Source organism: Dasypus novemcinctus, chromosome 20 (assembly GCF_030445035.2).
Source record: "Dasypus novemcinctus isolate mDasNov1 chromosome 20, mDasNov1.1.hap2, whole genome shotgun sequence".
In the NCBI taxonomy this organism is placed as follows: Eukaryota; Metazoa; Chordata; class Mammalia; order Cingulata; family Dasypodidae; genus Dasypus; species Dasypus novemcinctus.
Genome location: NC_080692.1, coordinates 31,153,224 through 31,166,093, shown reverse-complemented (window position 1 = coordinate 31,166,093; position 12,870 = coordinate 31,153,224). Strand labels below are relative to the sequence as shown.

The 12,870-nt window shown below is 33.6% G+C and overlaps 1 protein-coding gene across 1 annotated transcript; it reads right to left on the bottom strand.

Annotated features, from left to right (window-relative positions):
* LOC101410961 (killer cell lectin-like receptor subfamily F member 1) lies at window positions 1–10,191 on the bottom strand. Its single transcript, XM_004451188.4, has 6 exons — window positions 9,902–10,191; window positions 6,267–6,365; window positions 5,239–5,337; window positions 1,842–1,981; window positions 982–1,094; window positions 1–636 (listed from the first exon to the last, which is right to left on the bottom strand). The coding sequence occupies exons 1-6, from the start codon at window positions 9,984–9,986 to the stop codon at window positions 528–530; spliced, it is 645 nt and encodes a 214-aa protein (XP_004451245.2). The 5' UTR covers window positions 9,987–10,191; the 3' UTR covers window positions 1–527.
* Window positions 10,192–12,870: the final 2,679 nt, after the last annotated feature.

The window sequence follows — 12,870 nt, the reverse complement described above, 5'->3', positions numbered from 1 at the left end:
TCAGTATCCATTTTTTATTGTTTTTATCATAGAAATAAAAGCACTGCTACCTAATAAAATATATTTCACCTGTTCACTGCAGTGCAATTTACAGTAGTAAAAACATGCGAACAAAGTACGTGTTCATCAAGAAAAGGGTGAAAACTTTATAAATCCACACTGTAATGCAACTCTTAGAACTATGAGACTTTATATAAGATATTGCTGAGTAAAAAAGCAAGATACAGAAAAACAGACATAAATTGCTCATAATGTTGTAAAATAAACAATGAAAACAAATTTTGGATATAAATAAATGAGTTCATATTGGAGTATATTTTCACATACAAAAATTGAAAGGCTTTAGATTAGTTTGTTAAAATGGGTTACTCTGAGGTTAGGGCCAACATAAATGATGGAAAGAGTAGGGATTTTGGTGTTTAAATGAATTCTTAAAATGTTGCTCTGGCAAGATTAATATTAGAACTGGATGGGCCAAAAACTTTGTTGATTATTCTGCTATCGATTAAAAACAAACAAAAAAAATCTTAATATTGGCAAATCCATTTGAAAATGCTGCTGCAAGATTCAGAGTAAATTTTGTTTTTGTAGGTGGCAGCACAGTTGTTTTCTTTGCCTGGTCCCTTTAAGAGGAATCTGCAGAGGAAAGGATAATCATCACTGCTGAAGATGTCCATTTGTGTTGTTAGCTACTATCCTCTCTTAAAAAATAGAGACAACTGGCAAAATGATAGAAAACATATGGAAACCATTTATCTGATATGGGTTTAATATAAAGAAGAAATCCTACAACTCAATTAAAAATAAAGCCAAGCACTCATCCTGTATCCAGTGAACATTAAGTTATTTTTCATTCATTTGAATGTGATGGTACCAAGCACCAATCCACAGTTAAATATGGTGAACTTGGAGATGCTTTATAAGACAAATCCTACAATACACAAATAATCAAATCAGATTGCTACTTAAGGAAAAACTCACAGCTTTGGATCTAGTGGAGAACCGTTCACCCAGGTCCATGTTCTCTTCGAAGAGGTAAAGTTAAGTCCAATCCATACATAATTTGATTGTCTTAGGCTTTTCTGTATAAAATCCTTAAAAAAATGGGTAACAAGTAAATAAATGAACAGAATACTTTAATTCAAGTATGTCAAGTAAGACTTTAGAATTTTATTAGAAAGCTATCACTCTGCCTGGGGATTCTTATACTAATCAACTAATAAACTTATTTAAAAACAAAACAAAAAATATGTATACAATACTTGTAAGTTGAGTATAAGCTATTTAGGGCCAAGACTAGCATGTGTCAAGAGAAGCACTCTTAACCAGCACAAAATTTAAGAAGTTGCTAAAAACTCAGTAATCAAAACAGATAGCAATTTAATGGAAGGGTTGGATGAAAGGAAAGAAATTTTTAACTGCCAAGAGGCTAATGCCAGGTGGCGGACTTAGCCCAGTGGTTAGGGCGTCCGTCTACCACATGGGAGGACGGTGGTTCAAACCCGGGATCTCCTTGACCCGTGTGCAGCTGGCCCGTTCAGGGGAGCCCCACACGCAAGAAGTGCACCCCGTAAGGAGAGCCACCCAGCGCAAAAGAAAGTGCAGCCTGCCCAGGAATGGCACTGCACACATGAAGAGCTGGCACAACAAGATGATGCAACAAAAAGAAACACAGATTCCCATGCAGCTGACAGCAACAGAAGCGGACAAAGAAGACGATGCAGCAAATAGACACAGAGAAGAGACAACGGGGTGGGGGGAGGGGGATAAATAAATAAATAAATAAATCTTAAAAAAAAAAAAAGAGGCTAATGCCCTCACCATGAAATTAAACCACCTACCATTTCAAGTTGGTTCTGAATTATTAGTAGATGAGATTGTCTTTCCAAACAATATTCATAACTATCCTTCCAACTTTTCAATTCACTAGAGAACCAATAACACTTTTCTTGATATTTGAGCCAATTTGACTGACACAGTCCTATATAGAGAGGAGAAAAACAAAGAAAAATTAAATTACATTTGCATCTCTAAAAATCAACAGTGAGAATAATTCTTATGTACTTTATAAATAAGGATGGAGCAATGATAAAAATCATTAAGAAAGTGCTCTGATTCATAAGGTGCTCAAAATACAAATGACAATCCATGGAAAGTAAGAAAATTAAATTAGTAAGGTAAAGCAATACCCAGATATCAGGGATTTTTTTTCACACCGTGAATTGGTATATTAACTAAAATAACATGAACCAATTAGGCTGAAGATTATGTTCATGTTATTTGAGAGATTAGATATCTAAACCACTTAACTTAGAAGTTATACAAATAAGGTTTAAGAATCTCTGTGATTATTCTTTTGTTTTGTGGGGTATATCCCTTCTTGCTCTTAATATTAAAAAGTATTGAGATTAGTAACTGGTTTTCTTAGAGTCTTTGTAATTGCAACAGCACCAAGTTCAATGAATTTGTTAAATTATAACTAAATTTAGGTCTTCTCAAATTGAAAATATCTGAGACTTTAGCATAACAAATACATGTACAAGCCAATATAAATATTCTAATCTCTATTCCACTTTTCAGCCATTCCAACATCTTCTTTTCTATCAAGGTAAAATTCACATAACGAAAAATTCATCATCTTAACCATTTTAAAATGTACAATTTAAATGACTTCTAGTACATCCACAATGTTGTGCAACCATCACCATTATCTAATTACAGAATATTTTCATCATCCCCAAAAGAAATATACCCATAAAAGTTATTCACCATTTTCCCTGCTCCCCAGCCCTGACACCTCTAACCTGCTTTTTGTCTCTATGGATATACACCTATGCTTTACATCGTATATAAATGGAATCTTATAATATGTGGTTTTGTATCTTGCTTTTTCACTTACTATTATGTTTTCAACATTCATTCAGCTGCTAATATGTATCCATTATTCATTAGTTTCTACATCTGAATATGAATGATATTCCACTGTATGGCTATGTCACACTTTGTTCATCCATTCATCAGCTGATATTTGAGTTGTTTCTGCTTTGGGGTTATTATGTATAATGTTGCTATGAACAGTTGTGTAAAAATTTTTGTGTGGACATAGGTTTTCTATTCTCTTAGGTACAAATGTAGGAGTGGAATTTCTGGGTCACCTGGTATTTCTATATTTAACTTTTGCAAGACAGCTTGAATTGTTTTTCACAGCTCTGCACTATTTTACATTACCACCAGCTAAGTTTTTGGATGTTGATTTGTCCACATCCTCTACAACAATTATTTTTGGTTAGATTATTGCCATCCTAAAAAGCATGAAGTGGTATCACATTGAGGTTTTCATTGCCATTTCCCCAACTAATATGATGAGCATCTTTTCATTTATTTATTGGCTACTCATACATGTTCTCTAGATAAATATCAAGGTTTTTGCTCATTTTTAAATTGTTTTTTTGTTGTTGAGTGGTAACAGTTTTTTAAATATATTCTGGATCCTAGATTCTTATTAGATGTAAATATTTTCACCCATTTGACTTGTCTTTTCATTCTTGGTGGTGTCCTTTGATGCATAAAAATGTGTTTAAGTTTGAAGAGTTTTATAATTTACCTGTGAAAAACAGTTTGGCAGTCCCTAAAATCCTTAAACATAGAAATACAATGTGACCCAGTATTTCCACTCCTAGGAATATACCCAAGAGAAATAAAATCATATGTCCTTGTACAAATTTTCCCACAAATATTTATTAACAATACTATTCGTAATAGTCCCAAAGTATAAACAACCCAACTGTCCATCAACTGATAAAAGAATAAACAAAATATTGCATAGTAATACAATGGAATATTATTAGCCATAGAAATGAACAAATAAACTGATACATGCTTCAAGCTGGATGAACATTAAGCTAAGTGAAAAAGCCAGACAAAAGATCACATATTGTAAGACCCCATTTATATGAAATGAAGAATAGATAAATTCAAAGAGACAAAAAGCAGATTAGTGGTTTTCAGGGCAGGAGGTAGAAATGGGAAGTAACTGCTTACTTAGTGGGTACGGTATTTACTTTTGGAGTGCTGAAAATATATTGAAACTAGACGAAAGCAGTGGTTGTACAACATTGTGAATTTACTAAATGCCACTGGATTGCACTCTTTAAAATGGTTAATTTTATTTTATATAATTTTCACCTCAATTTTTTAAAAAGTAAAAGGAATTAAATAGCTTATCATTTGATATGCAGTAATTAGAACTATTTTAAAGAATGTTTAATGGTGTCTATATGATTCCACATTTTACCCACCAAAGCTGCCTTACCTTTGAAGAGGTCTGACAAGTTAAAGGTGAATTAGACCTTTAGTTTGTCAGGCAGTAAAATATGTGTTAAAGCTAAAATAGTTCAATTGGTGGAGACTTGGACATGTGAAAACAGACAGGTAATCCAAAACAAGAGCATGTCAATAAATAAACAATAAAGGATATAAAATTATTTTATGTGATTAAAGGAGGCAACATAATCTAGTGGACTAGAGAATAATCATTTGACAAATAATTATACAATATATTAATTTGTATCTTTCTCTCATACATAAAATATGTCAAAGGTCTCAAAGAATTGTGTCCAAATGCTAAAGTATAAAAAATTGAAAGTAAAAGTGAATGTTTTTAAAAATTCTGTTTGATACCAATTTCTAAGCTTAAAATCTGATCACAAAATCATAGTGAATAAATTGTTTGCTATAACTACTCTTTAGCATTCTTTCTTTCAGAAAAGGACAAATTGATGGAAACTAGAAAAGATGTATTTACATGTTGCCTTATAATGCTTACAACTTTCCAAATGTGTATGTCTCAACTTGAATTTAAATTCCCTGAGGGTAGATTTTATATCTCCCCTTACTTCTGCATAGAAAGAAAGAAAGAAGACAGAAAAGGAAGGAAGGAAGGAAGGAAGGAAGGAAGGAAGGAAGGAAGGAAGGAAGGAAGGAAGGAAGGAAGGAAGGAAGGAAGGAAGGAAGGAAGGAAGGAAGGAAGGGAAGAAAAGAAAGGGAGTGAGAGAGAGAAGGAGAGAGGGAAAAGAAATCAATCAGGTTTTGGTTGCAAAGTAGATGTATATCATATATTTAATGATTAGTTTGATCTATCTGTTTTAAAATTTAAGAGACTCCAAACAGACCAAAGACCAGAGAGGTTCCTGTGTGATATGTAGTTCTTAAAACACATTTGGTGTGCATCCCCTTTACCTGTATTTCCTCCTGCTTCACTCTTGACTTTCTGTTCTCCAAACTCATCATGCTGGATGACATTTCCTTTTTGGCATTTTAGCAACACTCCCTGAGAAACTTGAAAATAGGATTATTTTAGGTTAAGTAAATATCTTCTCTGTACAATGTCTCAGTGACAAATTTGGGGAGATGATTCTGATGACTGGAGCAAGAAATAACGGGGGGGATTGCTAGGAAGTTTCTTTTACGTTTGCATGTCTACTTAAGAAAAAATAATTTCAAATATTACATGATTAGTTCATTTACTGAATATATATTAGCTGATGATTTACTCTGTGCCAGATGTTGTCCTAAGAACTAGTGATACAGCTGTAAAATTCCTGTTCTAAGAAGTATAAATGCCCTTTCTTTTGCTGAAATCCCTGATATCAAATTTAGCACATTTTATCATGATTTTTTGTTAAGACCTGTTTCTCTCAATAGAATATGAGTACTCAATGTAGCTATTCCTTCTTTTATTTAATTTGGGGAATTTGCAATAATGTTTGGCATATAGTAGTTGCTAAATATTTGTTTGATAAAAAAAGAGTAAACTAAACATAACCTTAGATACAACGTATAAAAATATTTAAGAAAATGGAATCTTATCTATTCATAAGCAATCCAGAAATGTGGTTGCCAAATACACACCACACACACACACACATCATCATCATCATTGTCTTCAACATTTTCAAAATACAGTAACACAAAATTTCTTTAATCTATACATGCATCTGTTTTCTAGCATTAAATGTATTTTTTCACACATATGCAATACTTTACTGCCAGTATTTTATAAGCCACTTGAAGACAAGAAACCAAACTTATTTGGCTAAATGCAGTGCTAAATGCATAATTGTGGTGTATAATACAGAATGTTATATGAAACAGCTCTTTATTAAATTTTTGTTAATGTATAATGACGAATGAATGAACAAGAAAAAAAGAGTCACAAGAAAAAAATAAATAACTTTGTATTTTTATTTTATTAAGATCTTACTTACCCAGCAATATCAGGATGAGCAACGTCAAGGCCAGAATACAATTTGCTGTTCCAGATAATCCCAACACGATTTTATACCATGTCAAAATCACTGAATAATCTGAAAGATTAAACACATTAATTAACTTAGAAAAGCATATTTCCAAGAGTGATAATGATTTTAATAATAGGATTATACGAGATTATTTTCTATTCCAAAGGAGGTATTAGACAATCAAAAGCAAAAAGTCTAATTAAATAGAAAAATATATACAATTGTTGTCTTTCATTCATGATGCTAGAACTTCAAGTAGTCAGAAGCAATGATACATGCTATACTGAATTTTTTAAAAATTGTTAATGTTTGATATTTTTGACTTATGGAAATAAGAATTTTAATGTGAATTAAAATTTACACCTATACACAGATACACACATGCATAATTACAGAACTTTACACTTTCCAATTAATCATTAGTTTTGATGTAATAGTCACAAGTCATTCAAACATGTTTCATTTACTAAGGACTTAATACAAATCAGAACCAAATATGTCCCAAATCTCCATTACCATTTAATATAATGTGGGAGGTATTATGCAATGCAATCAGATATGATAATCAAATTAAAAGTGAAAGTATTATAAAATAAGAATTACAATTATTTGTAGATGATATGAGTATGTATTTGGAAAAAACTAAAAAGGGAAATATTACCATAACTTTTAAATAATAAAATTATTTAGTAGATATCGTCATAAAATTAAAATACTAAAGTCAATTGTCTTCATATATTCCATAATCATTTAGAAAATAGAAATGAAGGAAAAACACTGATTATGGATACCTAACAAAATTTTTTTAAGTTAAAATAAAACTAGGTATTTTCTCGGATTAAATTTTTAAAAAGGAAATAGTAAGACCACTGAAGTAATCAAAAAATAAAAAGACCTACATTAGGAAAACAAAAAGAAAAATCTTGAAAAACACAATGTGAACCTGAATTATTGGACATCAGCTGTGTTCTTAGATAAGAAGGCTAAGTGCCAAAAAGATAGAAATCTCTGTAAATTAATTAATGAAGAAGGGAGTAATTTAGGATACAGTAAAACCAACATAATTTTTTTTTGTCTGTTTCCTTGTGGCTGATGAGCCTGAAAATTTTATTATGAAGTTATTTGGAAGAACAAACAAATGAGAATAACCAAACAAACACTGGAAAAGATTTAAACACAAAATGGTATAATCCTGTGCAGTCCAATTTGGAAAGACCTAGCAAAATTATATCTGCATTTACACTGTCACTCAGACTGCTGACACTTTGGAAAATATGAGAAGACATGACAAGGCTTTTCATTGCAATACTATTTATCATAGTGTAATAATAGAAATATTTTAAATATCCATCAAGAAGAGCACTACCTAAATAAAATACAGTACATCTACATGGTGAGGACATATTTAGCTATAAAAAAAGATAACACTTTGGTGCTATAGAATAATATCCAGGCTATACTGATAAGCAATAAAAGATGCAAAATATCATTTGCTATCCTAATTTTTTTCAAATCAAAGAGGAAAAAGTATATATACGTATCTACATAGATGAGCATTCATATATAACTGTACATTTAAATTTATTTTTAAGTACATATCTGGGAAAGAACAAGCCCTAAACTAAAAGAAATGATTTGCTAAAGGAGAGGTGGGGGAACAAGACGGAAGAAACAGTGTAGCAGCTGAATTTACGGGAGTTGGATTTTTACTGGAAGTACCTTGTTATATGGGTACAGCTTTGAACACATGCAAATGTTTTACATATATATGAAGTAAACTAACCCAAAAATTTAAAAAAGAGAGAGAGAGAAAAAATAAAAAAGATCCCTAAACTAGAATGTAAAGCAAAGCAAAGAAACTTACTGGGTATTCAGTTAGTGGCTTAACTGTAATGAGAAGAATTATTTCAAGTGATTTTACCACATAAAAATTTAACCTGTAAGTCCAGCATGGTATCTACTGAGGACAAAAGAACTGACAAAAATTTTAATCTGTTTTAAGTTGTTATATAATTAGTAATAATATTTCTATAGTGATTCTGAAACTATTATACATATATATTAGGACAAAGCAAAAATGTAATTTCTTATTATCATTTATTTGCAAACAAGGTTTTCATCTTATGAGAAAGAAATACAAATATAAAGTCATAAAGTTAGGTAAATCCCATACATCATCACAGAGACTAAATTTTCAATCAATTTCACATGAAGTATAAATCTTACCCACCCTAGGATTTACTAATTATTAGCAAAGTTAGCAGATAAAAATAATAGCATACATTAGTTAAATATTTGGGAACTGTGAATCTATTTTTTTACAGCTATCTGAGCTCCTTTTTCTGTATCAAAACACCTTTTGGTTTCAGGATGTCCCCTATGAGCTGAGTGTGAACAAATCTTACAAAGAGGCGCATCTAGGTTTTGTGGTCTCTCGGCTTTAATACCTCTATTTCCCAAAACAAAATGCAAATTGTATGTAAGAACTGTTGAAAAAACTAGAAACTGTGAGAATCTGTAAAAAATCTCCATGAAAGCAGCAATAAATACCTTATTAACAGGCCTACACATAACTCTAATAGAATCAAAGTGTAATGAGTTCTACAACAGAAGGCTAAGGGAAGGGATGACAATGGTAAGAACAAATATTTCTCTGGGGATATTAATGGATTTTTAATGACAGATGATACTTGAAGAAGGACTCAAAATTTAAGTAGGATTTTCACAGGTGGAGAAGTAGGAAAATGTATTCTGCCGAGTACTATATCAGTGAAAATTCTGAGGCAAGATGAAAAGAAATATTTAGAAAAGAACAGCCTCACTGTAGCACAGAACATACCATCTCGATTGTGATTCTTTATTTGTATCTTTTACTCCTTTTTGTCAGCTCACATAAAAGTTGGGTGGATTAATATCATGTATGGAGGGTGTGCTTGAGGCATTAGATTAAAACATAGGTTGGAGGTGTGCAAACTTCATTTTGAGGCAACCTTCTAGTGAAGAATATATTTTAAAGTTAAGTTAGAAAAGTAGCCCTAAATTTGCCTTATTTTTATGAGTGATAGGGCAGTTGATGACTATTGTGAAATATTAATTTTTAATTAATAATTTTAATTGAAAGTATATTTTTCTGAGAAAATCCTTAAAATGTATATTAGACGGGGGTGGGGGGGAGCGGCTGTGGCTCAATCAGTTGGGCTCCTGTCTACCATATGGGAGGCCCAGGGTTCACATCCCAGGTTTGCCCGCATGCTTTGGAGTGCCACCTGGCCTGCAAGTGCCGCGCAGAGCTGACTAGGCAAGGTGATACAACAAAATAGGAAACAAGCAAAAATGCAGACAAGTACGCAGCGAATGGACACAGAGAGAAGACAGCAAGCAAAAAGCTGCAAGGACGGGGAGAGAAAAAAATTTATATTAGACAAAATATTATTTTAAAGGAAAATAAATGTTTGTCTCACGTTTATATACAAGAAAGAGAGAGAAAATGAGAGAGGAGCTCCAAGAAAATTAGAGTCCAAGAACAGAATAGAACATTATATTGGCAACATTAATCCACACAAGTCAGTAAAAACAAAGCAAAACAAAATTGAACTCCATACCTTTAGATTTCAGTTGGGGCGTTTGGATGGAATTCCTTTTCTGTGATTGTACGTTCAATGTCATGTATCTTTCTTCATCTTGCATCTTCACATATGTAAGTGTGTGTTTATATATGATACATTTTGGTCTTATAAGTATGATATGTACACAGAAATGTCTTGAAAAACTGTTCTGTAACAGAGATTGTCTTCAAATTGCCCTCTTGGGGTACACAAAAAATGTTCACAGTTTGATTTTTGGTGAAAACCTCAGAGGAAATGTGTTTTCTTTTTTTTTAAATTCATTTCCCGTGGCCTAGATAACACAAAAGTTCTCAATTATCCATCACATATTGAATTTAATATTATATTTGATGCTTTTAAAATTCCTCCTGATATAGCCCTAAAGTCACAGGAATGAAAATTGAACACCTTAAGGGTTAAGGTAAATGATGTGTAAATGAGGTAAAGGATGTCTTAGCCTAGATATTTATGTGAATGTTGAATTATAGTCCCTAATAAACTCCTATTTGACTTAATATACTAATTTGCAATTACCTAACAGTAATTACCTGCAATTACCTGATCCTGAAACAAATTTGACTATAAATCATGCTAAAACTTTAATAATATAATTTGAGGGAAAAAATACTGGCAATTTTTGGCATTCTGAAGACTCATCCCAAATATGAAAAATTCAAAATTTAAGGTTTAATTTTGAGGAAAGAAACTGTATTTTCCAAGTACCTTTTCTGATATTTGAGAACAATGCTTGATATTCAAGAGGCAGGGCAAAAATTGGAGATTTTTTTTCTCAGCTTTATTGCAGTATAATTTGCATAATATAAAAATCAATGCAGGTGTACAATTCTATGATTTTTAACAAATTTATATGTGCAAATATCACAATCCAGTTTTAGAACTTTTCTATTATCCCCAAAATTTCCCTCAAGCCCAAACAGAAAAAAGAAATGCAATTCTGGAAACATTGATTGGATAAATTGAAAGAAAAGAGTTTAAAATTTGGGCAACCAAATTCCAAATCTCTGTCAATTGTAGCAAATCTAGAAAGCGAGCTCAAAGTCTTTAACCATTGTCCCAAAGACTTCACTGGTCTGGCATAATCTTGAAAGAGAGAGAGCTGGGTAGAGCAGGCAGCCCTGAGAGGAGCTCAGGCAGTGCTGGTCTCAGAGAGGGGCCAGGGGCCCTGATCCCTTCTCTTCACTCCTCTGATCACCTGCCAAGCACCAACTGGCCAAAGGTGTGTGGAAGCCAGAGGGAAAGTTGTCTGTACCAGTTCTTGTCCCAAGGCAAAAAGTATCTAGAAGGAGGTCAGCATAATTGAAGAGAGAAACTAATGATACCTTCACACTCATCCCCTTTACTTTTATAGTGACTTAAAGATCTCTTCTACATTATCACAGTCAGAGTGCCATTATTTGGGTTTCTGCTTCCCTGTTATTTATTTTACCACCATTTATCTTCAACTTTTGGTATATTTATCAATAATCAGGTGGACAAAATGACTTACCCTGAAGATGTCAGTCAGCCTCTTTCTCAGCCACCCTGGAGCTTGTTAAATGGGCCGCTGTAAAAAATGTCCAGGATGACAAGGATGGAAGCTATGCAGGGACTCAATTCTTTGGTCTTTCCTCATGAAGGCTGATCTTGCTCTCTCTTCTGCTGAACGCCCCACCTGTCAAGATCAGAGACCAAAGCAGAACACACTTTCCCAGAGACACCAGCCCACCACAGCCTGAGGGTGGTTTGATTACTTCAGCCTCTTGCATCATGGACTGGAATGTGCTTTGTCTTCACAGGGATAGTCGCATATTAATGCTTTAGGAACATATTTGCTTCCTCTGCCTGCAGTGCTTCTGCCAGCACTGCCATGCATAGGCGTACAGAATGTCTTATTTATAATCATGGTTTCCCAAACAACATTGTTGATAGCTTTATGCATAAAAGAAAGTTTGGCGATCAGTTCACACCTATTGAAGTTCATTTTCTTACCCATAGTAGGATGTTGAAATGACTTTCTGATGGTTTACATGGTACCACCTGGGATAAAACACTTTGCAAATTGGGACAGGATGCTACAAGAGGTTCTATTTGCCTTACCTATGTATGTTGCCGTCTCTGCCATAACCAGAATGAACTGCCTTGTGAACCAAACCATGGAGTTAGGATTCAAATTTAATAGTGACCCCCACTCTTACACCTAATAATCCACTTGAAGAAAATTGATCTCTGTACTCCACACTTGGTTTTCTTGGGTTTAGAGGTCCTAGTGCCCAAGGAAGGCTGTTCTAATAAGGAGTATTGCTGTGTTCCTGGTACATTTACAGCTGACACTTCCCTATGACATTTTTGCCACCTTGATCACTGAATCAACTGGCAGAGAAGAGAATCATGGTACAGGGTGAAATTGGCTTACTGCTGTGCTATGTGGTAAGGAGAACTGAGCCTGGAACTCAGGAGATTGACAGGAATAGCCTCTGATATCACATTCCCCAAGAGTTCGGCTCCCACAGTAATCATAATCTGGATTATCGCATGAACCAAAGACCTTGTGTAGTTTATTTGACAAATATTTGACTTGGCAAAGATCAGAGAAGCCCACCTGTATTAGACAGCCAAAGAGGTACTGATGCAAAGTATCAGAAATCTGTTGGCTTTTATAAAGGGTATTTATTTAGGGTAAAAGCTTACTCTTACCAGACCCTAAAGAGCCCAACTCAAGGCACTGTAAGAGGTATTTTCTCACCAAAGTCTGTTGCCACATGTTGAAGCAAGATGGTTGCCGATCTCTACAAGGGTTCAGCCTTCCTCTTCCTCTTAAAGCTCTGTGGGCCCAGCTGTTTCCAATCTCAGCTGTAGGCTTGAGTTCTTATTTCTTTCTGGCCTTCTCAACTGCTCTAGGCTCTGGTCTTTTCATCTGTAAACTACCAGACAAATGGTTCAGCTTTCCCCAGGGCTTTAGCTGCTTG

What these genes read in the sequence shown, in the direction of transcription:
- LOC101410961 (XM_004451188.4), bottom strand. Translation starts at nt 9,986, where the DNA reads ATGCAAGATGAAGAAAGATACATGACATTGAACGTACAATCACAGAAA. An exon ending in GCCCCAACTGAAATCTAAAG is followed by an intron (nt 6,366 to 9,901) that starts GTATGGAGTTCA and finishes TTAATCTTTCAG; the next exon opens with ATTATTCAGTGATTTTGACA. An exon ending in TCTCCACTAGATCCAAAGCT is followed by an intron (nt 637 to 981) that starts GTGAGTTTTTCC and finishes TTTCCTCTGCAG; the next exon opens with ATTCCTCTTAAAGGGACCAG.